We start from the raw sequence: 26,817 nt of genomic DNA, 5'->3' as shown, positions 1-26,817 counted from the left end.
GCTACATATAAACTTTTAAAGTAGCATTTCAGTCAGTCAGTGATAAAAACTGTATTATATGGCTATTATTAGAATTTGAGAAATTACTGAAATCATTTTGCAGTAAACTTTTTCCAGAATATCATTTTTTTTTAAAAAACCTGGTGATGCTGAATCTTATCAAATACCATTTGCATTGGTACTCCTTGCAGATGCTTTTACAGAGCAAAGATTGTGTTCAGAATCATCCCCTTTGGTCACCTATACAGCGAAATCTTGTGTTACGTACTGCCCTCCTTACAAATGCTTCAGGTTACGCGCTCCATTAACCTGGAAGTAGATGCTCCCGGTTGCGAACTTTGCCCTGGGATGCGAGCGGAAGTTGTGTGCCAGTGGTGCGGCGGCAGCAGGAGGCGCCATTAGCGAAAGCATGCCTCATGTTAAGAATGGTTTTGGGTTACAAATGGACCTCCGGAACGAATTAAGTTCATAACCGGAGGTACCACTGTATCTGCTAATCTGAAGAACAGACCCAGTTCAGTAGCAATGCTCCCAGTTAAACAAACCATGTTTTGGGGGGGGAGTAGGAATGACCACTTGGTCCTCTCACTGTTTACTCCTGACTTCAGAAAAGATTTCCTGCTTTATTAAATCTGCTTCCTGTGATGCCCAAACCATGAAAATTGTGACCTGAGCGCTCCACACAAACTAGACTTGTAAACCAACATCAATCAGTTCCACATGCAGAGTTCCAGATTGCATAGAGGCCTATATGTATAATCTGCTGCTATTCAGATAACTATATGCAATGCATGGATACTTGAGAAGGTATTTAATGCAGTGCTAGGGAATTCTACAGATGAAGTTCCCTTCTGTTGGGTTTAGCATGTGAAGGAGACTTCAGATAGATAGATGATTGATAGATAGATAGATAGATAGATAGATAGATAGATAGATAGATAGATGATAGATAGATAGATGATAGATAGATAGATAGATAGGTAGATAGGTAGATAGGTAGATAGATAGATGATAGGTAGATATAGACCAGTTATACCATGCATAATTGTTGACTGTGAAATTATTCTGAAAGCTTACTAAAAGAAGGACTTCCTTTTGCAAAAGCCATGCTGTTTTTCCTAGCAAAATGTGATTTTCTATATGTTTATGAGTTCTAGTCTGTCTTAAAAAAAATGTTTTTCATTCATTTACTTCGGCTTGAAGATAGCCCGACGAGTAATAATTTTTTGGATTCCCTTCAAATCTGTTTAAACACTGGTGCTATCTTGGCTAATGGCCATATTTCAGCACTTTTGGAATGAAGCCTGCTTTTAGCGATCAATTACATATTTAGTTAATCGTTCAACAATTTCACATTTAGATTCTAAGAACTTTTGAGTGAAGGCCATCTGGCACTGACAACTTTATGCTTTTTAATTCTAAAGCTTTGTCCTTTGTCAATGAATTTTAAAAAACAACACCTTATAATATTTAACTTAGTTACTGTGGTTATTTTTTTCCTTGTTAGTGCATATATTCCTATATAGAACACATTTAGGAACATTTAGTTCCACAGTTCTATGAAATTTAATCTACATTCTCTGTTGGCATCCATGTGTCTCAAGAGACAATGGAGTGTGCCTCTAGGGGTGAAGTCAAACTGCTGGAGAATCACAGCACCTGCTGTGGCAGCAGAGACAAGGATTTCTTAACTGCTGCCTCCTGTGCATTAGCAAAACACAACATTAGTAGTGTTTTTAATAAACTTTTGTCTACTAAAAATGTCCAAAAAAGAATACATATAGCCTTTCCCTCTCCTTGTTATTGATTATAATAGGAAAGAAAAGTGAGTCCTCCAGGGAAAGCAAGTGTGAAATTTTGCACACATACGTTCTCTTTCTTCTTTGAAGTGTTGATCTCCAGGAATCTTTAAAGTTGCCATGGGAGCCGCATATTTGCTGAAGCCTAAAGTACCCTTATATTTCTTATATAACAGAAATTATGGATAATCATGCACACTCAAAAATATATGGCCACTCATATGGCAAAGAGTCACAAGGATTTGCATGAATGCCCAAGAAGGATACTGTGCAAAAACTTAAAACATTTTTTTAAAAAAGCAGTGGAAGTTTTCCATTTTTAAAAAATCCAATTTGGTACCACTTGTACATAATTTTGCCCTATTCCATGCAATGCTTTATCACTAATTTAATGCTTAAATAATAACACATAAGATTATATCTATGCGCAAACAGACATTCAAACAGCATAACCTATATCCTGTGAGTCTACTGAAGGCCTTGTTATCACAGTTCACTTCCGTGGTAACTGAGACCATCTACCTGCCAATTTAAACACAGTGCAAGTGTATTTTTTCTGCTCACTTAATTATCTCAGAGGTGAAAGGCAATTAAACACTCAAATTAGTGAGGCTTTTCTTAAGGAAAGATAGATACACAGTAACTTGAAATATTTGTTTCCTGAGTTCTCAAATACAGCTGCCATTTATTCTGATCACCATTCATTTCTTTACAGCTGCACTTGCCTTTTCAGGATTTAACAGATAGGATCCCGTTAGCACAAGATTAGCGGTATTTAAGCAATAGTCTACACACCCTGAAAGCAGAGGTGTCTCAGGGATGAAATGAGCATCCTTTTACAGTTTTAATGTGGTATTTGCAGCAAATCCAGACAACCAATCAAACACCTGTACAAACCTGGTCACTTACCTCCATCTAAAACCAGTGGAGTTTGTATGACTGGCTGGTCTGGTGCCAATAATGTTGACACACAGAGTTCCTAACCTGCAAGCTTTAGGTAACTCATAAAAATCACACGGGATATGGTCAGTGATAGCTAAAGCACATCTAGAATCAGCATCAGGAAATGGCATCCTTCGGTTGCTGACCAGAGACCCTGGGAAGGCCAAACACAAATTCCTTGTGAGCAGGAAAAGCAGCTATAATAGCCTGCTTTATTTCTCTGGTCTCAGGGCCTCCTCCTGAAGCAATCAGCCCCCTTCCATGCCCCATCAGTTCCATACAAAAGGAAACTGTAGGCGGCAGTGTTCACTTTTTCTTGGCTCAATCTCTTTCGTGAAGTATATTATAAAGGTAAAAAACTTATTATAAAAATCCTCCTTATCCTCCCTTATCCTCCCAAGCAACATTTATGATGTATTGCATTCCAGGGGTCTATTCAAGTAAGAAATTATTAATGTTGTTGCATTTCCTGTATGAGTTAGTTCTGGAATTTCCCCTGTGAGACTAAAAGTAGTCCTTCATATATGGCTTAAAAAAAATTAGCTGAAAACTAAATAAATATGGATTGACTCATCTCATTAAGTGATAAATAATTTTTCAAGAGCAGTTTATTATCATTAGATGCAGGCTTCAGCAAATGAGGGGATGGAGCGAAGGGATGTGGCACACTGTCCTGGTGAACTTGCTGATCAGCTGGCTTCCCTCCCAACTGTGAAATTGCAGAGATATTTTATTTATTTAAAATATTGAAGCAGGCCATTCTGAGCAGCTGCATGGTGATGCTGGCCACCTCCTTAACTCCAACATTAGGCAGAAGGTTGTTCAGCAGCTGCATGGTGAAGATGACCAAAGAATAGCCATCAGAGCCCTGCAGAACCAAACCAACAACTCTTCCTCCACTGACTTTTTCAGCTCTGGGTTAACATTTTCATTAAACTCTGCAGCACAACCCTAAGTTATCTTTTCTTGGTCAATCAATACTCATCAACATATCTATGAAGTTGGCATTTTTTTGCCCCAGTGTGCATCATTTTACAATTACTACACCCCAACTCTGCCTGTCTAGCTGGCCTTGCACAGCACACATTTTTGAGAAGAGAGTTGCATGAACCAACAGCACGTTAAAATCCACTATGTTCTTTGTGCCATTAAAGGACTATATCTGTCTGAAGTTATTAAGGATTTCAGATTCTATTTTTATGAGATCTTCTGGTGATTCTTGACCCCTGAGCTATGACGTATGTATTCCTCTAAAATTTTTACTCAGTATGTCAGGAAAGACATCCCACATAAACTTGTTGAAAGATGCTTCTGAGAAGTGTGCTACAAAAAATAAACAGGATGAGGATGAGCAACAGGGTCTTATGACACCCTTAAAACTAACAGATTTATTATGCATAAGGATTCATAGCCTAAATACCACTTCATTTGAAGACGTGGGCTTTACTATGTAAAACTTATGCCACAATATATCCATTAAGATGCTACAAGATTGTTTGCTTCTTCTTGTTTTGCTTGCTTACTTGCTTCTACATTTGACTAATACAGTGGAACATTTCGGAACCCGAATGCCAAAAACCCAGAAGTAATTGCTTCCATTTTCGAACATGCCTCTGAAGTCGAAGGGCTTCTGAGGCACTTTTTTTATTTTTTCCCATTAACTTTGCATTTACTTTGCAGCCAGCCCATCAATCCTCGGTTTTTGAACATTTCAGAAGTCGAACAGTCTCCCAGAACGGATTATGTTCGAAAACCCAGGTTCCACTGTATGGCCACACAAACACACCAGGAATTTTACACCAGGAAAAGGATGAACAGCATGTTAACATGAAGTAACAAGAGGTGGAGAAAGCTATAGAAATCCGGTCATACATGCATCACTTCCAAATTGTAGAAATGCATAAAGGTTACATTTTGTAATAGTCATTATCATCTAAACTTGATGGGTGATGATAAACACTGTTGGGTAGGATTTTAGAAGTCCTTTTGGGACTAGGGTGTTGGTTTTGATGCTGGGGAGGTTTAAGGTAACTAGTCCTTTGGGCCCCAATTTTTGAAACCATATTACATTAATGTGTACAGCTATGCTTTGTCCTAGCGTCAGTGAGGTTGATGGCAGCAGGTGGTGTAGTGTTGAGTTTAAAAAGCCTCATTGGCTTCAGAACTTTTGCTGTTTCATTTGCTGTTTCATTTGCAATTTGTAGGGCGAAGAGTGCTCCTAGCACAGCTATGACTATGGTGGATAGCTTCATGGAGAGTGGTATGCTGGTAGGGTTGGGTTTTGTTGGTATGATAGTTGCTATAAGCATTCATCCTGTTAGCAGGCTTCTGATGGTAAAGCAGATAGATATAGCTGTTGCAGTTCATGGGGTTTTAGTGGGATGCTTGTTCCCAGAAGTGCTTACAACTTTTGGCAACTCATTACTTCACACTGTGAAGCTATTGTTTTAATTAATATTTGATGCATCCAGAAATAGGCCTTAAAACCTTGGCCATTATCTTGACCTTTCCCCAGCTGATTTGATCTGCTGGGCCATTTCACTGTATTTCAATGAGGCAACATACTACATCAACAGGGGTGACAAGAGGCATTTTATGCCCTTTTACTATTTCTCAAGAGATAAGTCAATTTCTCTACTGATAGCTAAACTATCTACCAAATTCACTGTTTTACTTTTTAAACATTAAACATTTACATTCTAAGTGCCTGTTATTTTTCCTGTTCAATTTAGAGATAAATATTTTTTGGATACTACACAGTGGCCAAGAATGGTCATCCCATTGCACCGTATAAACAACGGTTTTCAGGCGGTCTGGATCCCTATGAAATCTCTTTTATGAAATCTAAAAGCCTGTGTGGTGGGGCTCATTTAAACTGGTTACAGTATTTATATTATTTTAGAACATACATTAAGCATTCCACAGTCTCTACGTGCCAAGACTGCCAAGCTTGATCAGGGAAAATTATGCATGTTGGGTACCTTTCACTAAGCAGTAAGGCAGAGTACTCGTCAAGCTATTTCACTTTGTCTTTTGAAACAGACTGCAATAATGCTGCCAAAACCGAAGAATAGCTACCTCATCCATAAAGGCTGCCAGCACAGTGAGGTTACTTTCCCCTGGCCAACAGCTCAGCTGAAAAGCCAAAATTTAATGCATGTTTGTTGTGTGCATATATTTCCCTCTTTTGAACGTGAAAGGAGAAAAGTTATATATAGACATATATATATAACATACACATCAAAAGCTGCTTAACAAAACAGTTATTTAACAGCTTAAAATTACTCAGATGTGCAGATGTCCTTGAAATTATTGCCAGCTGTTGATGTTAATGAAAATGTGGTTACATTGAAATAATATCACATAAAGCAGGATTGTCATTTCTGTCCACCATAGTACAAGATCAAAGTTCTTGTATTAATTATAAGACACTTAACAGCTTGTGTCCTGGTACCTTAAGGATTCCTTCCTAACCCCTAGGGTTTTCAGGCAGCTTGTCAGTTGGCCTTGCAAGGCTCAGGTGCAGGACTCATATCCACCACAAACTGCACATTCAGTACTGTAGCCCAATTCTGTGGAACTTCCTTTGCACCAAGATTACTGCTGTTCCTTTCCTACTGAACCACAAACACTTGGCAGAGACTTATTTATTTCAGTTGATAATTTAAAGATTTCTTTCTGTTTTGACAAATTATTTTAATCAATCTCATCCATTGTATGCTTTTCAAATTGTTTGCTTAGAAACATTGGTAACTAAGTGGTATATAAATATTTACTTCAGAAGCAAATATTGAGTTCAAATCCAGTGGGTTGAGCAGCTTAGGTTCCAGCAGATCAACACAATGGGAGAATGGGAAAGAACTGATCATCACAAATCAAGCCCAGGCAGCCCAAGCAGCAACAGGATATAAAATGAAGATGCTGTAGACTCACTCGTAGGATTCACTTACCACCACAACGTTTCCACAACACAGTGGTGTCCAAACTTTTTTCAAAGAGGGCCAGACTTGATGAAGTGAAGGGCCGTGACCTTTTTTTTTAGGATTGAAGTTGTTGAGCTTTTTTTTAGGATTTTACCCCAGGAAATAAGCTGCCACAGGGGCCAGACTAAACTGACCGGTAGGCCATGTTAGGCTCCCGAAATGGACTTTGGACATGCCTGCCTTAGGGAATTTGAATGGAGTCGCCTTCAGGTAAGGAGGTTGGGGTGTAGCAAATTCACCTCTGCTAATGGTGGGAGTGGCATAAACTGAGTATGCTGCAGCTTCACAAAAGACACATAAAAGGTCACCAGTTTCAGGGAGCCACATACAACCACTAGCCCTCATTGCCATTTCACTATCTGATTGCCTTGCAGCTAAAGAAGAGGCAGCAGCTGTACCACCACTCGCTGCAATTCAGGAGAACCACACCTGCAGCAAGGCAGGTGACAGTGGAGGCCACTCTCAACAACCACCCCTCCTGCTCCAGTCGGCCACTCTGTGCTTTGCTTAGCAGGAGCCACCCCCTTTGCCACAGCAGGAGGAACCCCACCCAACCTGAAGGTCCCATGTCACCAACACATGGAGTGCCCTTGGTAAGCCAATGGCTGCCCTGGACATACACTCCACTCACCCAAAATATTGAGGCAGTGTACAACAGTATACACAACTCTAATATAAACATATTTCTGTTATTACTGTGGTTTATCTTGAGGACCATTTGCAGGATGCAAATTTGAAAAATGAAATATTTGAATATAATTTAACAATATAATAAGACAACTCAATACAAAGGCACTTATCGCACACAGAGAGCTAGTGACATAATCTGTATACTTGTGTGTGTTCAATTGTGAAACAAGCTAACCAATCTGCAATACATTTTTAGTAAGCGTGCCAACAGCAAAACACACCTGTAATTTAAAATGAGTAACTAAAGGTAAAGGTAAAGGGACCCCTGACCATTAGGTTCAGTCATGGCCGACTCTGGGGTTGCGGTGCTCATCTCGCTTTACTGGCCGAGAAAGCCAGCATACAGCTTCCAGGTCATGTGGCCAGCATGACTAAGCCGCTTCTGGCGAACCAGAGCAGCACACGGAAATACCATTTGACGTGCTTTTGAACTGCTAGGTTGGCAGGAGCTGGGATTGAGCAACGGGAGCTCACCCTGTCGTGGGGATTTGAACTGCCGACCTTCTGATCGGCAAGTCCTAGGCTCTGTGGTTTAACCCACAGTGTCACCTGCGTTCCCAAAATGAGTAACTAGACTTCATTAAAAACAAAACAATAGCCTACATCAGGATCTGAGTTAAAGAAACAATGAAATCCCAGATTCCCCTCCTTGCTGGTTATAATGTACTAATGTGCTATGGTAAAAACAATGATCTACACAGACATTAGCTCCAATGTGAACAACTGAAGAGCATATGGTGTCTCTGGTGGCTGCATAAATGGTTTGATGATTTCTCAATTAACCAAAAACACCGTACCAGAGACATATATTTATTTATTTAGGTTTCTTCCCCCCAGATCCAGTTATTCTTGAAACCAGGTCAAGTTGCAAAGCACATAAATAAATACAACACATAATATAATAATACAAAAGAGCAGCTGATAAATCTAATACTCAAATCAATTAAAATTTATAAAACCAGCCATTGCTGTGGGTAGCTCCATAGCATCTCAACACTTAAAAGCTTGACAAATAAATCAGTATTGGGCTGATGCTGAATAGATCACCAGCTGAACGTTCAAGGAGAGGATGTTCCACATTCAGGATGCCACCAGTGAGAAAGATGGTTCTTATGATGCCATCAGAGGCGGATTTAGGAGAGCGCAAATGGTTTGGCCGAACTGCGTGCAGAGCCTTGGGGATGTCACCACTATGATTTAGAATGGCGTGTGAGATGCGGAGGGTGCTGCTGAAATTTGAGACCCCAAGATCTGCCACTGATGTCACACAATGCACCAGTTCAGGACATGAGACAGCTATGCTATACATGCGGCCACAGTATTTTTTTTTTTAAAGCCACAGTTAATTGTACACAATGCAACAGCCACAAATATAGCTTCCATACGTATGCACTGGTTCACATGAACCAGGTCCATTCAGAACAAGGGTCAGCAAACTTTTTCAGCAGGGGGCCAGTCCACTTGTGGGGTGCCCAGACTATATTTTTTTGGGGGGAAATGAACGAATTCCTATGCCCCTCAAATAACACAGCATTTTAAATAAAAGCACAGATTCTACTCATGTAAAAACACGCTGATTCCTGGACCATCCGTGGGCTGGATTTAGAAGGCAATTGGGCCGGATCCGGCCCCTGGGCCTTAGTCTGCCTACCCATGATTTAGAATCTCCCAAAAGAGCTTCCTATGCTCCTGCAGCCCCTGTGGTTGTCTTCATCATACGTTAGTTACCGGTACACTAAAACAGTTCAAGAGCTGCTGGGACAAAAGCTAAAAATGAAGCATGTAATCTGAAAAATGCAACCAGAAAGAGTTAAATATGCTTGATGCTTTGAGGTAGCCCCTCCTTTAATTGCCATTAACGGTTGCTGCTTTAGTACAAGTCATTTCAATTGTCTCTTTTTTCACCTGCTTTCAAATTAAGTGAGATTTATTGGTTGATGATGTGAAAATTCTTTTAGTTTAATTGTCATAAGGGATGAATTTGTTTTGAATATGTTATGAGTGTGTACAGATCCATTTTCGAGCCTAATGCATTTTTAATAACTTTTTCCATCTGCAAATGATTTGCATTTTAAATTTCTCTCTGCAACAAACTAAAACAAAAAAATGAATAGATTTTAGAAAATTTGTCATAATAAATGTTTATTTTTATTTTTCCTGCAAGTATCTTTTTTTTTTAGTCAACATATGAAATGTTTTATCAACCTTGAAAGTGCCCATAAAAAGACTGGTACATTGGCAGGATAATCCTATAAACAAAAAGCTTGTGCTAAATTTAAGTTAAGGCAGGGTAAAGTACACCATATCTAAATTCTGGAACAGGACTACTGTTGACTGGAGCCAGCCTAAACTAAGTCTGGCAGAGGGGAAACGAGCCTTTAAATAGAGTTTGAGTTCCACCACCCTTTTAGCTGGCTTAATTTACACTGGGTTCCCCGACATATAGAGAGCTGTTAACTGAAGTAGAAAATTAGGTAAAATTAAAAGACTTTGAAGAGATAAGAGAACTGATAGCAGACTAGTTACAGTATCATCAATTAAATGATATTTTTAAGACAGATAAAAAGAAAGGTTTTAGTTATAAGTTATCAAGATTTCAAAAAGAAGCTTTAGAAAACAAAATAAAATTATTGTCGAAAATATATAGTTTGTTCCTGGAATGGCATATATAAGACGAACAGGTCAAATCAGTGATGATACATCAGGCAAAAGTCTTGGGACATAATATACAAATGGCAGACTGGGAGAGGCTATGGAAAACAGATTTGAAATTCACAGCATGTTGTTCACTGAAAGAAAATTATATGAAAATGATATACCGGTGTTATTTGACTCATGCTAAGTTAGCAAAGATGTATAGAACAAGTACAAATACTTACTGGAAATCGAAAGAAAAAGATGTGGTGGATGTGTAAAGTAATTAAAAATTTATGGGAGATGATATATAATGAAATGTAAAAAATGTTTAAAACAACTTTTGTTTTTAAAAAATCCCAGAAGCTTTCTTATTAGGAATTATAGGTACCGAGATACCAAAGGATCAGAAAAGACTGTTTATGTATGCGACAACAGCCACATGCCCAGAGATGGAAGGAAGGGACAAGCCTGACCAGAGAAGAATGGCAAACCACTTTGATGGACTGCTGAAATGGCAAAATTAACTGGGAAGCTCAGAAATAAAGAAGACAAGATTGGGAAAAGTTTATAATTTATCTACCAGACCACTGTAAGCAGGTTAAAACACTAGCAGGATTTTAACCACACTTGTAAACTAACGCAAAGTATGGATAATTTAGAAGGATAAAAATCTGGATAAGTATTGATACGCAATTGTAAATATTATCATTAGGACCCATGGAAGGGATGGGGCGGGGGGAGTCATGAGATTCAGAGTAATCTCGATTTTTGGATTTTGAACTGTTTTTGTTGTATGTTTATACCCTCTCTCATCTATCTATCTATCTATCTATCTATCTATCTATCTATCTATCTATCTATCATCTATCTATCTATCTATCTATCTATCTATCTATCTATCTATCATCTCTAACTAACCTTACACTGGGTTCCCAGATCATGTCACCATGCTGACCAGGTTTAGAATCCATCCTGTGTCACCCTGTCACATTCTCATCATGCTCCCACCATGCCCCCTTTTCAGGACTTACACCACCTTAAAATCTGCTAGGCTTCACTAAGCCAACCAGAGTGAGGACAGGGGATATATGTTGATGTATCTCTGGCAAAGTAGAGAATAGGGAGTTACACCGGCATAGCCCAACTGCACTACGAATCTCCTAGTTTAGCTGAAGATCCAATGGAACCTAATCACATTCATCCGGGCAGATCTTGCTACAGGACTGCTCCCTTACTTGCTTTCTATTATGGCACCAGTGCAACAGAAACTTGCCTCAGGATTATGAGTTAATTTAGGCATGGCCAAAGAATCAGGTAACCCCAGTGGATTTTTTTTTTTTACCATATAGAAATCCCTATACCTGCTGTTGAAATTTCCAATGGTTTCAGGAGAGGTTTGCTATATAGGTATGAGGTGTGTATCTTACTATTTGAGAAATTACAAGTCCAGAACTCATTTCAGCATACAGAATTAGTCATAGGCCATTATTTTTCTCTCAGGCCTTTTATATGTCCATTGAGTTTCCACACTAGATATAGGTGATTACTGGAATTACTGGATAGTAGGACTTGTAAATTCTGTTAATTCCAGTAATCATTTGTCAAAAGCAGTCTCTCTCTGTGTACACAACTCAAAATCACTATGTTGTTTGATACAAGTTATTTAAGACTTTCAACAAATCTGACATATTCTTAACAATTGTATTGATTTATGACTTTGTTTCTGCCTTGAGCACCCAAGAAAACATCTTTACGACACCAGTAAAACGTAATTGTTTGATGGTGCTGCCCTTGCATAGTATTGCAATCTTAAAATATTTACCGTATTTTTTGCACCATAACACTCACTTTTTTCCTCCTAGAAAGTAAGGGGAAATGTCTGTGCGTGTTATGGAGCGAATGCCTGCGGGTGGCGGGGGAATCTGCTGCAGTCGTGAGCAGAGGATCCATGGTTCCCCTTCCTTCCCTCCTCCGTGGTTACAAAGCATGGATCCACATGGATCCTCAGGATTTTTGCATTGGACTACTCCAAACTCCAAACTCACTGTCAGATCACATGTCTGTGGCCACAGCATGAACCACAAAAATCATATATCCACTATTTCGTTTAGAATATTTTTTTTCTTGTTTTCCTCCTCTAAAAACTACGTGCGTGTTATGGTCTGGTGCGTGTTATAGAGCGAAAAATACGGTATTTGCCAGTATAGAAAACACAAAGCACAGGTCTTGTTCAACATATTTATATATGATAAAGGCATTGAGGAGATGCTCATCAAATTTGCAGATCACAGCAAACTGGGAGGGGTAGCGAATGCTACTCCTGATCATGGAATCAGGATTCAAGATGACCTTAACAGATTGGAGAACTGGGCAAAAACTAACAAAATGAATTTCAATAGGGATAAATATAAGAACCAGCTGCACAATTGTGAGATGGAGGACACCTGGCTTAGACTACTCTTGTTTTACTCTACCAGGCTTAAACTGGCTCACCGAGCAGTAGTCCCACCACTACAGAATGGAGCTTGGATCTAGTTTAATGTTATGGTGGTTTAACCTACACCAGCTTGCTTCACATCAGTTTCTTGTGAGTAAGCTATCAGTGGCTACTGGCCACAATGACTAAGTTCCTCAGCCGGAGGCTTCTGAATACCAGTTGTTGAAAACTGCAGGAGGGGAGAGTGGCCTGATTCAGAAAACTTTTCTTTTGTTCTTACGTAATGCCATTCATAAAGAAAGCCAGAAAAGCAGCCTGCTCTACAATGTTTCATAGTCCTGATATTTACAGCAAAATCCCTTAGCAATGGTGCTGCCTGCCGAGTGCCAAAGTCTATAGAGTTGTTCCTATGTTTTGTTTTATAACTTTCTTTTGAAATGTCAAATTGGCTTAGCTTTCTTTTCAGCTGAAAGTTAAGAGTCTGAGGTCCCTGCTGGCATGGGATACAAATCTTGTGTACCACCTGTCTTTTTGCAGGCACAGCTTTACCTGTCTTGTGCTCAGGCCCACTGACAGTGGTGGACAGAGCAAGAGGCAAAGTGAGAGAGGGGAGAACACATTTTTTTACTTTTGTACACAGTGCTTTATCCAGTTGGAATTTGACAGGTGCCATTGCCATTTATAAGATAACAAAGGAGGCTTTTATAGTGAGTCCCAGCACCTCTTCTAGGAAAATAGCACTGTTTGTACAGTAGACTAGTTTACACACACACACACACAAACACACACACACACGAATACACGCACACGCACATACCCCTCCACCTTCTATCCAGGCAACTAAGCACAGTTCAAGGACACATTCCAGCCATGCAAAAATACCCAAAAAGTATGAAACAGAGCTAATGGGGGATATATCCTGCTTGGGTGAGTCCCAAGGGCCACATTCTCCTCCCTATGCACTTGAATGTTCCCTGTATATATATTTTAATGCTATATATAGAAAATATGCATGTCGGTGAAATGGGTTCTAACCTTTTCCACAACATATGAACTTATATGAACTTACCTTAACTTATATACACAGTGACCTTAATTAGATGGAAATATTCAAACTTTCAATATCCTGCCTATAATTTGAAGTGTGTCAGTCCACCGAAAGCTGTTTGCATATCTTGGCTCTTGCAGCAAGTTACTTTGCTACAGCTCTGAACAAAGAAGTCCTGGAAGACCCCCAGTCTTCTTTTGTAGCAGTAAACAGCTATCAAGAGACACATCCTCAAGATTGCTGCACAAAAGGTTGAATCAATTATAGCTGCTTTGTTGAAGTATGAGTGAAAGGATAGGTTCCATTGAAATAACATATAATCATGTATTGAGTTGCAGATGTAAGATAATCACTGTCCAAAGCCTAAACTGTAGCAAAGTGACTGCTACACATTTAAGTCTTCAAAATCCTTGCAATCTCAAGCATCCCTATGTCAGTCCATCAATCTTTTATTGTTGTTGTTATTATTAAAGATACGGCATCAGGCATTTAGACACTGACACCTTCTGTTCAGGCTTCATTTGATTTTTAGGTAATTACTAAAACAAAAAGAATCCTAATCTTCACAATGGTAACAAAAATGAACATTAAAAAACCCCAAAGAACTGGAATCTGGTTCTTAATTTGGAAAGATGGCTCTAGTCTGAGCCTATAATGACAGCATCATGAAATGTTGCTGTCAACTTCAGCAGCTTCAAAAGCAGAGAATGAAAATATTCTCTGTAATAGTTTTCTCCCCAGTAGCTTACACTACACATTTATGCAGATAATTATGACCTACCTTGTGGAAATTTCTGAAATATGCTGCCTTTTCATCTGGAAATTTTTCTAGCCTTCTGGGTCCTTTACTTGAGGCTTTCTTGAAAACCAACCAACACCTTCTGAAAATCTGCAAGGAAAATTAATGAACTATATTAATTATATTAACCTTTGGTTATACAGGGCAGTATAATTCTTAGAAACTAACATATCTGCAACCACTGGAATACGAGTTGCCAACACAGGAAAGCTTCATGCGATGGACTAGCATACAAATGTCAAATAAATGCACAAAACCCTCTTGGTCTTCTTGGTCCCTCCCCCACCAAATTGCTTTCCTGTCCCTCCCCCATTGCTCTGATCTAAGAACAACTTGGTAGATCCTAATTTTAGAGATCTGCTGAGTCAGTTTGACCATGTTCCAATATGTTCCTGCCTAGACTTACACTTTAGATGCCTATGACATGCCAGCCATGATCCATGGGAGATGTGTGATTATGTAGGATTTTTCATGTGAGGGCAAAAGCTCCATGGAGACAGCCCTATGTGTGCCCATCTGTATATTGTAGATGTCCTTCAAATTAAGGCTATGCACTTATCAACACATAAGGTGCAGGGCTAGCTTGGCACATTCAAGAAAGCTCCTCGCTCACTGCTGCAGAAGAACTGAACAGGTGCTGGGTGGTGTTTGATATTTACCCAAATTACACCAAGCACAACAGTGACAGTAGCTTCTTTCTTCAGATATGCTACAAATCAGAAAACACACACACACAAAATGCTTTTCAGAGTTAGTTATTTAGAAGCTGATGATCAAATTCCATTAAATCAAGTAAAGTTGGTTTGATTAACAGTTTTAAGCATTGTGGAAATTGCTATCATTATGGATTTATTTGTTTCACCTATCTCTTTAAAATAAACAAAATACAGAGAGAAAGAAATACTAGTCTTGTCCATTAAAAATACTTTTATTTCAATGCTTTGGAATGAGTTGCTAAAATAAAATTGACCAGGTGGCTACTTGATATCCCCACCCCTACCCGGCTTTGCAGTTGGTTTAACAAGCCATTTTCAGAGCACTGAAAAACAATGAAGTGTTCAAAAACCAGCCCGGTCCCTAACAGAATCTAAATTATGTCTGAGGTTTCAACGGACTAGGCAGCTGTCCCGATTAAACAGGAAATGTGCTTGCAGACTGCACTGAACTCTTCCAGTAATGGTAACTTCACCTACAAGTTTATCTCCTAGAAATAATGTTACAACATGGCAGATTTCCAGGGAAGTGAAGAGAAAGTGAATACCCTGAGGTACCACTCCTTATGTTCTTTGATATCTACTGGGCTCACGCAATGAATACCTAATTTACAACAGTTTCACTGGTCCTTGAGTAACAACAGTCTTCTCTTATGTTCCCAGTCTCCAAGGGATTAGAATTCTGTTTCCTTTCCTCTTTGTTAATCTACCTCACTGCTGTCAACTCTGATCTTTTTATTCAACTTCTGTTCTCTTTTAACCTACTTCTTCTGTTTATTTGGAAGAGTTTGAGAAATGTGATAATCTAATAGAGAGCTTTATCAAGAGCAACTCTCTTATTACAGGCATAATGAGCATATGTCTGAATGAAACACACGGTATCACACCTCCAGAAGCGTTCAAGTGTAGAAAGCTGTGTTCAAATAACCATAAATAACCACAAACGGCCACAAACCACAAACAATAAGCTGCTTTTCTAGTCACCTACTCTCTTTCTGTCTAAGCTTGGAGGATATAAGATCTGTAGGTTTCTTTATGCATAAGATAGAAAGCCTTCTGTGTCATGATAATATTTTACTTAATTGGCAGCAGAAAACTTTGAATAGCAGCGTGCCCACTTATTCTTTTAACTATATGCCACAGGTGACAGGATACATTTTTGGCATACAAATTCCAGAACATGCATGTGTAAAACTACCAGCAGTTACTTCTTAATATGATAACTACAGGAACTCATTCCTACATGTGAAAACTTCTGCTCTCTAGTACCAGATAAACTGAGTGTTTGAGGTTACACATTGGGTTACACATTGGTAACAGATGATATCTGCCCACACACAGGTACACTTTTATTATGTTTTCACATGTTTTTTATCCTGGGACTGACCCTTGGCATGACTTTGCTCAAAGTAAACCTGATACTGCAGTCTTGTGTATATGATATATTTTAATGGAATTTAGGGTGTCTGATATCTTTTATCCACTCTACGAAAGTCCTCAACAGAATCTTCATATAAATCATATAATTATAAATTCTCCATACCCTATAAGCGTCAAAGAGAACTGACCCTTCATAGCTTAAAGGAGGGGGAAGGAATTGTAGGTAAACTGAGCACAATCCACAGAGCCTTGCCAAGTTCTCTTTCTTGTTGGCCCTGTGGACCTGTCAGATAATACGGCAACAGCCATATTGTGGGCTCTCAAGGTTGAGCTGCCAGCTAGTTTGTCTTCCTGGTACTATAGAGCCACAGCACAAGATGAGTCACTGTCAGGTGGCAAATATATTCCAAGCTTCCAGAGTTGCCAAGCAAGAGGGTGTCTACTAGGCTGTGGCCAATCCTTTAAACCAGTTATGAAGAACCTATGGGCCCTCCAGATGTTGTTGGACTTCCCATCAGCTCCAGCCAGCATGATGACAGTTGTAGTTCAACAACATCTGTTTTTAAGTGATACAGAGAGTTACTGTCTCATCGCTTAAAGGACGACAGAAAATGAAACTGGTTTCATAGAAAATCTGTCTTTAATCACAGATTCTCCAAGACAAATACCAGAGAATGAGACCCACAGGAGGCAGCCTATCTGAATTGCATTGTTTTCAACTAATGTAACAAATTGGCACATGTACTTAGATACACTATGCACTGAGGAGGAGGAGGAGGAGGAGGAGGAGGAGGAGAAGAAGAAGAAGAAGAAGAAGAAGAAGAAGAAGAAGAGGAGGAGGAGGAGTTTGGATTTGATACCCCGCCTTTCACTCCCCTTCAGGAGTCTCAAAGCGGCTAACATTCTCCTTTCCCTTCCTCCCCCACAACAAACACTCTGTGAGGTGAGTGAGGCTGAGAGACTTCAAAGAAGTGTGACTGGCCCAAGGTCACCCAGCAGCTGCATGTGGAGGAGCAGAGACGCGGACCCGGTTCCCCAGATTACGAGACTACCGCTCTAAACCACTACACCATGAAAAAGTATTGTGTAGTGGTCAGAGTGTTGAAGTAGAGTAGGGGAGAAGCAACTCCCCATTCAGGCACAGAGTTCAACTTGTGACTTTCCATCTTTCAACCTAATGTGGCTCATAAGGTTGTTGTGAGGATAAAGTAATGGGAACCATGTATGCTGCCTTGAACTGTTGGAGTAAAGGAAGGAAAAAAATGAATGATGTCAACAGTTTTCAAGAAAATTTACGCTCAGATGCTTTTTCAAGTGTACATTCCACTGAAAGCAATGCAGTGTGAATAGATAAGGACTCCTATGCAAACTGCAAAAAGATCTACATTTTTAGAATATATGCTGAATATATGTTCTCCAAGTGTGTTTATGCAAAATTTCCTGCTCTAATAAAAGTTCATTCTCATTGATTTCAGCTGAGAAATAAGTTCTAAATGTTTGATAAAAAGAAAAGAACACTTCTCAAAAGCTTTGAACAGGCAATTTTTGTAAACTTTAATAAATAATTAATAAGGCCAGTAAGATAGGCACCACTAATACATAGTAAATGAATGCATATTTTACACAAGACATCTTGTTGTCACACAGAAACCTGCTTAATTATTCAGGAACAGTTAACTATTCTTTTATCCCTGGCCTAGTTTTAGCTGCCATTGGTTGTAATCAAATACAGATCAGATACTGTAGGAGATTGCTGATAATGTTTAGCAACTGTAGAAGAATTCAGTTTCAGCCTTTAAATAGGCAAGAGAAATGCTGTAACTACACCCCTCTTAGCTATGTTTCCTGAAAGATGTTTTACACGTGGATTGTAATGATTGTCCCCACAAAAAAATGTACATTTTGTAATAGCACACATGAAACCCCACTTAACGGATATTTAACTCAAAAGAGCAACCCACAACCAATTGCTTCAGTGTGGAGTGACTCTGTTTAGGCCTCCCTCTAGTCCTGGCCTTTATTTCCCATCATTCTCTCCCCTCCCGTCTACCTAATGGTCAGCCAGCATTTTGTAGCTACAAAGCATGCCAAGTTCACATGGGCTGGGTTTTTGGGGAGCGGGGGAGCTTTTAGGAAGCTTATTTATTTATTTCTGCAAAGCCTGGAGTTGCCCCAGTGGGGAATTCTCCCCTACTTGCTTTGAAACATTCATTCGTTTTCCAGGAATTTTCTAAGTCACCAAAGTTATTGGCTATAACTACAACTTGCAGTAGTGAATTCTATCGTACAGGGGTGGCCGACTCCCAAGAGACTGCTATCTACTCACAGAGTTAAAGACCGGCAGTGATCTACCCCCTTTGGGGGGGTTCAAGTCAAAATTGTTGAGTTTTTTTTAGGTAGGAGAGCCCTGTTTTGGGGGGTTCAGGTCAAACTTGTTGAGCTTCTTTGGGGGGGAGCCAGGGATCTACCAGTGATCTACCACAAACGTTCAGTGATCTACCGGTACATCACGATGAAGCTGTTGGATGTGCCTGCTATAGTACAGGCATGCCTTCCCTCCCACTTATGCATAATTGACTTGTGTGACCACGTATACGCACGGTGCCAGAAAATCATTAAATAATTTAATTCATACCAGGAAATGGAGGGAGAGAGCTGGAGAGTACGTGGCTCACAGGGAGACCCTCCGAAGAGGACAACAATGAGGGTGGAGAAGAGACTGGAAGCACAGTGGGGCTTTGTCTTAGGCTGCTTAGCCTCCGTGCCTAACAGCTGATGTCCATGGTAATGCAGCATCAGCAGTCACTTTCCCATACACCCTCCAGCCTCCTTCTAGCCCCAGAGCTTCAATTCCAGTTGTAGATATTTTTTGGTACAGTGTTTTTGACCTGGATTGTAGAGAGAGTGGCATAGAGGGCATTTAATGGGTATTTAGAGGGTGTTCCCCACTTACACGATTTTCACTCGTGCGTGCCGGGGGTCTGGAACGTAACCCCCATGTAAGTGGGGAGTTGCCTGTATAATGATTCACTGCGTGAAGAACTTTTGTTGTCAATCCTGAACGTTAAAATTATTCTACGCATGAACCTTTCACAATTGCATTTCCTTCTTGTTTGACAATAGTTGTAAGAAAATAAATATGGTTGTATTAAATAACAGTGTTCACAATTCCATACAATTCCAATGTTCTTAGTTCCAGTTTTTTGTGCTTTGAATATTTCCCCCATCTATAATATCGTATTTTTTCCTTCTTCAATGCCATTTTTCATTCTAGTGAAATGGCACTTATTTTGTTATAAAGGCTTAATACATTTGCATGATATTGGACACCTGTTATCTGACAAGATAAATGTTGTTTACCACAATGAAAGTGTGTCATACTATGAGAACACATAATTATTAGGAAACTGCTTCCTCCTTTTGAGGCTTCAGAATTGAAAATGCTGACCTTCACATGCAAAGTAAAACACAATATTTATGCTGAAAGATGGTAGCTATCTACTTAAATCTCAAGTATTGTATGTTGGGAGCAAAGGGATTTGTCAAAATAAATATTACATTATCCAAACCATGCATCAGAATATCTTAAACCAAAGCAGAGATTCTGAATGGAATAATAATCACAGCCACCTGTTCTAAGCCACTGAAGGACAAAAATTCAATCACTTTTACAGCTCTAATTTAGAGAGTTACAAGCTTAAAATGAGCCCTGGGGCCAATAAACTTATTTTTATGTTAACAATAGCTGGTACAAGAGTGCTTTGCACATCTAACCTTATTTCCGCGAGTCCTGTCATACTGAACCCTTTTATTCAGTGACAGTATTCTTACCATCATGTCATCTTCTGGTCTTTAGAATGACAAGATAGGTGGAAATAGAGGCTGTTTACTACGGGATTTAGTAAATCCCATCACCTACAACAACATTTTAAAGCCTGAACATTTTTATTGAAAATGGAAACTGAATATGAAAGCTAGCTATAGTACAAAGCAAGTTTATTGTCTCCCAGTCCCTACTTTAATACCTCCCAATACTTTTATCATGATAAGGCACAACTGACTTGTTTCCATAGTCTGTCAAATAAGTCCTCAAACCCTGTACATCAGGAAGTCCTTCTTTTCGCCTTGAATGCACTTGGTAATTCAATCTCCCTAAGCCTCAGCCTCACATCTGCAGTATGAGTTTGATCACACTGACATTTGTTACAGTGTTTTTGCATAGATAACAAAATCATAATCAACATGATCATAAGGCTCCTCCAGACATCTTTGTTGAGCATTCATCCTGATTTTCTTGAAGAAAACTTAGGCAGAGGTTTGACTATGTGCTCGTCCACACTTTGCTTTTCCAGCACCTAGAAAGCATGGTCTGTTAAGTTTTCCACTTGCCCCATGTTTTCTTGCCGCAAATCTGAGTAGTTTTTCATTTGCCCCACTGCCTTCCCCAGGGAAACCGGTGCTTTGCCGCTGAATCAGGGCAGACATCAGTCTGTGGAAAACTCGATTGACATTTGCTCTGATTCAGCAGTAAAGAGCAGGTTTCTCCTGGGGAAAGTGGCAGGACAAGCACAAGTGTGGGCAAGTCCTATGCCCAGTCTTTATTAATTATCCATGCTGAGTTGTTTGGTGGGAAGTTATACAGCAATGATAATTCATCCTGATTTGCTTGTGATGCTCATCCCATACTTTTCAGTGCATTTCCACATCACTTGCCTAACCACAAAAAGTACATTTGTTGACTCAGAGTGCTTCAATTCACTTTATTATTCCGTAATAATACATTGGTAAAAGTGAGTGGATAAGTAGACAATGCTCTTTCCTTTTGTATCACAACAATAACTAACATTGAGGGACATGAATTTGGGGGAAGGAAGGGGACATCAATGTTGTTTCTTGGTGAAGGTGGCAAGAATGGGAAGAAGCAACACTCCAAAAAGCATAACAACAACAACAATTTGGCTGGGTTTCCCCAGAGCAAGATAATGCCTTTTTCAATGTGTTATTATACTGAATCCCAAAAGCTATTGCTACCTTCCTCTATGCCTGGAATTCTACAAGTGATTGTCTTCTCCACAAGGTACTGTTTTGGTTGGAGAGGAACTTATTTGCGCAGTGCAGTACAGGGTCTCCCAATACTTTTTGGCACCTGAGGTGAACCACAGGACCACAAAATGGCACTCCTCTCCTCATCAGGGAAGAAGGGTTAAGTACCTAAGGAATAAGCAGGGGAAGGAATAACTACATTCGGATCTGCTGCCCCTGGGGATCCTGCTGCCTGAAGAGGTCACTTCATCTTGCCTCATGGGTGGGCTGGCCCTGGTCCAGCATCATGAAATCACTTCCTCCCCATCCCTCTGCCCAGCCCAGTGCTATGATGGGGTGCAAAATAATTTGCTCTTCAGATTGTATGAGGATTGGAGAGGGTGATCTCACTTCAGTGCGGGGCAGGGGAGAATGACTTCAGGCTGGTTAGTGTAGGGCAGGGTAGAAAGACCACTTCAGGCCAGCCCAGTTTTACTTCCAGTTCCTTCGATCTTTCTGCAACAATGAATGTGAAGAGAGGAACATATGGTTGTTGATTTCAGGCATGGAGCCAGCGTGGGAGTCACCCAATCCCAACCAGAATTATGGCAGAACGGAGCTACCCTAGTCTTCATTTTAAATAATAGTAACTTGGTGGTTTCAAACAGAAGAGAAACAGTTGATTTCTTATTGCAGGCATTTGCATTAATAAAGTTGTTGGTCTGGTTCATCCCAAATACGTATATCATCTTGTCTCTTAATTAGGCTGTGGGGGCAGAACGGATTTCCTCCATTGTAGGTATCTCTTGTGAGATTATCCTCATAAACAACAATAGCCAGTATCTTTACTATAATAATGTTAATTAGAAAGTCAGAATACCTGCCCCTGTTGGGGTTGTGTAAGAAATCTGCTACAATCCATTATATTTAATCATTGATAGGAAGTGAATTTTGCTTTAGTGAACACTTCTTCATGCAGAACTGGAGGAATCCTTATTAGAATTCAGATCCTATTTGATACCAATCGAGCTGAAAAAGAAAAGATAAGGGAAAGAGGATTTGGCCCAGAGGGATCATTACATTCATGAATGTCACTGCTTCAGCACTATCTTTAAAGTCTAATAATATATCAGATAGTTTTTGACGTGTCTTTTGAGCTGCTTTATTTATAAGGCAAGAGTCAACTGGCTCACAATAGGCAATAGTGCTTAAAAAGCTTCCAAAAGAGATGTGCATTTTACAGTAAAAAGGAGTTATGAATGAACTCACAGGAAAGGCTAAAAAATAATAATCCCAGATAAGAAGAACTCAACTCAGACTCTTGGGAGAGAGAGTTTTGCTTCTTGTTGTTTTTCTTTATCTTTCAGGAGGGAAGAAAAGCAAACAATTACAGCCCGAGAATGAACAAGAATAAAATAATCTTATATTTCTAAACACAGGTTTCAGGATTAAGCTGTAAACCAAAGTTTAAGGATAGAACTAGCCACTATGAAAGATGGGTGCTTATGGATAAAAACAGCTCTGCACATTCTCTCCTCTCCTCTTCCTAAAATGTCCAGTAAAACAAACAAAACATATCGTAATGAAAGCATTACTGCTTTATGTCACATCATGTTCGCTGAAATGATGCTGGATATTACCCATAGAGATCAGAATGAAATGCATGCCCACAAATAAATTACCAATAGATGAATGAAAGTGAACCTATATTTGCCCAGTTTGTTTTCTTTTTATAAATTATGCAGAGGACGTGAGATAGACACAATCTTTTGACCTCTCCAGTGCAAGAGTGTTTAACAGGAAGCTTAGTATGCTTAGTATCTACACTGGAAACAGAAGCAAATCTGACATTGCTAAGGAAACAATCTGGGTTTTAAATAACTGATAATTATGTAAAATTAAATTATATCATAGTCTCATTTGTTAGACGGATGCAGGAGAGAGCAAATTCAGGTATCTCTCATTAAAAAGCTCTGTTAAGGGAAAAATATGAGATTAATCTCTCTCTCTCTTTTCAGTCCCTATTTTTCTATTTCCTGATAATTAACCAATTACTTATTACTTATTACTACCTTTGCTCCGAAGAGTTCAAGGTGCCATTTGTGCCCCCCCCCCAATATTATCCTCTTAACAACTCAGTGGTGTGGACTAGGCTAAGAATTGGTGATTGTCCCAAAGTTGCCCAGTGAGTTTCATTGCTGAGTGGGGATTTGAATCCTGGTCTGGGTCCAACACTAAAGCTGTTGACTTGTTGTCTTCTCTTATCCAATGACTGTTACCTTAGAAATCTTCAGGAAGGTCCTTTGTCAAATGTTTTTGAAGTCCAAGTAACTAATGAAGCTGTACTGGCATGCCATCATGGCTCTTACAAAAATAGATATTTGAGCAGCAGTGATGGTATTTTTCCAACAATTTTTTCAAATTACAGAGATCTGAGAAGAGAAGGGGATTGTCAGGTCCTCTAGCTTTTTATTATTGTTCCCTTGGCTGTTTTGAAAAGCTGTTTTGAAATGACTTCATTAACGACCCCCTATCTTCCTCCCAATAATTTGATCCCAATTATCTCTAGCAGTTCTGTGTGGACTTGATCAGATTTAAAACCTCTCATTTAGCAGCCATATACATTTACAGGTATCACATTTGAAATATTCACAGAGAATATGCTTCTAAGAGAATGCATAATTATGGCTGCTGCTTCCCCCCCCCCTTTCCTCACCTTCAAAGAAGGAAAAAATGTTCACTTAACCATAGTGAATTAGGAGTGCGCCTTTGAATTTAATAGGTAAAAAGTTAAAATCTCATAGTGAGCTATTATCTGCTACTTCTTAGTACCATGCAGACATGTCAAAATCCTCTAGAATGTTTGCAGTTTAATATGTCAATGGTCTTTGGGAAGCTTTAATCTTCCTAAAGTAAGTTTGGTAGACAATAATTGTCCCTTCAGAGGTGTTATGTGGAACCAAAGAATTGTGATTCTACATATAAAATAAATACATTTTCTATCTTACTGAAATCCTACACTGTCAACCCTTTAAAAGTCATTCAGACCGCCTGTGTTTCATTTAAAACAGGCTGAAAATCACAGTGCACTGGAACTAGAATGGAAAGAAACTATTTCTTTACTATGCTACTCTACACTGTAATTTGTGTTAACTGTTTTCAGTTGTTGCAACCTGCCCAAGGCTGGTTAATAGATAATAAACGATGATTAAATAATAAATGATAATAAATACATAGACATAAATGATGGTTGATAAATAAATAAATATATAAATAAATAATGAGGATACTATCACCCCAAATATATTAAGAATCATCATGAAAGATGAAAATATTCATTGTACAAGGTCCTTTAGAAGGGCTGAGGTCAAAACAACACAATAGGGAAATAATACTAATATATGTGTAAGATGAGATAATGCACATATCTCTTCTTCTTCTCAGTGTAGAAGACGAAGAGCACCAACTCAGTGATAACAAGCCTAATCCAGATAGATGGTTGAACAGTTGCTCCTTCCAGGGACCCAAGTCCCTTGTCCAGGGTACAGGATTATGTGAAGTAATGCCCTAGCACAGGGGTCTGCAACCTTTAAGACAAAAAGAGCCACTTGGCCCCGTTTCTGAAGAGAAAAAAATAATTGGGAGCCGCAAAACCATTGCGACATTTAAAACAAATATAACATGCCTTTATCCGTGGCTGGCCTACCGGGGGTCCAAAACAGGGACGTCATCTTCCTCCTTGCAGTTGTAGACCTGCATGCGCGCCGCTGCCCTCCGATCTGACAGCGGGCGGGAAGGTGACGTCAGGATGGTGCGTGACTGATGCACGCACTGCTCCCATGCGACGTCACAGCCAGTACTGCCCCCACCACAGTGGGGAGTGTCGGGGCGCACAAATCACCTCCTCCCCTCGCTAGTATCCGCCCCGGAGCCGCGGCAAAGGTGTAAAAGAGCCACATGCGGCTCCGGAGCCGCGGGTTGCAGACCCCTGCCCTAGCAGGATGGTCTATCAGCTGCTGTTGCAGTGGCAGGGAAATGGCTGCCAGTTCCTTTGAGGTGCAGCTCTTCAGATACACATTTCTTGACACAATACCACGAGGAGAGTCCATTCAAATATCTGAACCAACCTTATGAGTTCAGAAAGATAAAGAATTGCATCATCAAATGCTTTTTCCATTTTAGGTGCATTTGGAAAAGTTCTGTCTAATTTCATCCTTCTGTTGCCATGGCCATACAAATCCACCATTATTTAACGTCTCTTGCGTTTTATTCTTTCCATGAAAAGTTGTATTTCTGTGAGCCTGCTTAAGCATGTTTACATTTAGCCATTTCTTCCCAACAACCAACCTTGTTAATGTAAATTCCATCTGGCTGCTTTCCCCTGTTCTGAGAAGAGCAAGTGGGAAAACAGAATTCAGCAACATGGTGTTTCTATTAATTATTTAGCTAGGTAAAGTAATAGCATCCAGTTCTTTTTTTAAAAAAATCTACTGTATTCCTATATTTCTCAAGTACAACCATCTGAAATACAGTCAAAACTAATGGAAATGTAAAAATATAATAGTATCAGTTTTAGCGACACAATGTATTTTATATATGGTTTTAATGTTAACATTCACTCTTTCAGGGCCAACTCAAATGTTCAAAATGTTCATGAATTGCAACCATGGAAGGGAGAAATGTCAATCTGTCTTGTAGCATGTAAAAGGGGGGGGGTGCTTACCTCTTTTCCTCTCAACATTTTTTCCCCCTGATAAAAGTCACTCCTGCCATGTAAATGTGAATTTTCCCCTATCAGGAAAAAATATACAGAGGCAGCTTGGGTGCTCATGCTTTTGGTACCAAGTCAAATAGCAACTTCTGGACACTGGGTGTGTGGTGGTGGGGAGAACGTGTGATCTGTAAAGTCAGCAGGAGAAAGAGTTAAGCCCACTCTGCTATGTCACAGTCTGCCCTCTCCAGCTACAGCTGCACTTGGAATTTCATTTATTATCAACCACACTTCATGAAAATATAGCAAGCAGGTATACGTACAACTGACAAAGTTGCAAAAAGATCAGTAAGAATATAAATGCTGGTGGGGAAAATAAATTGATATTTCAAAGGCCTGTCTGAATAAGTCAGCTTTCGGGAGATGTCTTAAAGTATGCAGGATGATTCCTGCTCAGTCTTTGCTGGGCCAAGAGTTCCACAGGAATGTCTTGGCCCCTAGAAACGACCAATTGAAACTCTGGGGCATGGGGAACCACTTGAAGTGCCCCATCAGAGGCAATGTGCACAGGTTCATATTTTGAGTTTATAGATTCTGCTTGTACATAGTAACTATTACTAGTAGTAATTAAATTTCTATACCACTCTTCATCCGAG

General features: G+C 39.6%; 1 protein-coding gene across 1 annotated transcript in view; it reads right to left on the bottom strand.

Annotated features, from left to right (window-relative positions):
- The window catches only part of DOK6 (docking protein 6), a 173,850-nt gene that overhangs the window by 87,255 nt on the left and 59,778 nt on the right, over nt 1-26,817 (bottom strand). The window contains exon 2 of the mRNA XM_083518798.1: nt 14,318-14,425. Coding sequence (XP_083374924.1) covers nt 14,318-14,425 — 108 coding nt within the window. The remainder of the gene's footprint in view (nt 1-14,317; nt 14,426-26,817) is intronic.

The sequence above is a fragment of the Podarcis liolepis genome, assembly GCF_965112155.1.
Source record: "Podarcis liolepis genome assembly, chromosome: 8".
Taxonomy (NCBI): domain Eukaryota; kingdom Metazoa; phylum Chordata; class Lepidosauria; order Squamata; family Lacertidae; genus Podarcis; species Podarcis liolepis.
The sequence above is the reverse complement of the archived record's forward strand: the minus strand, read 5'-3'. Positions and strand labels throughout refer to the sequence as shown.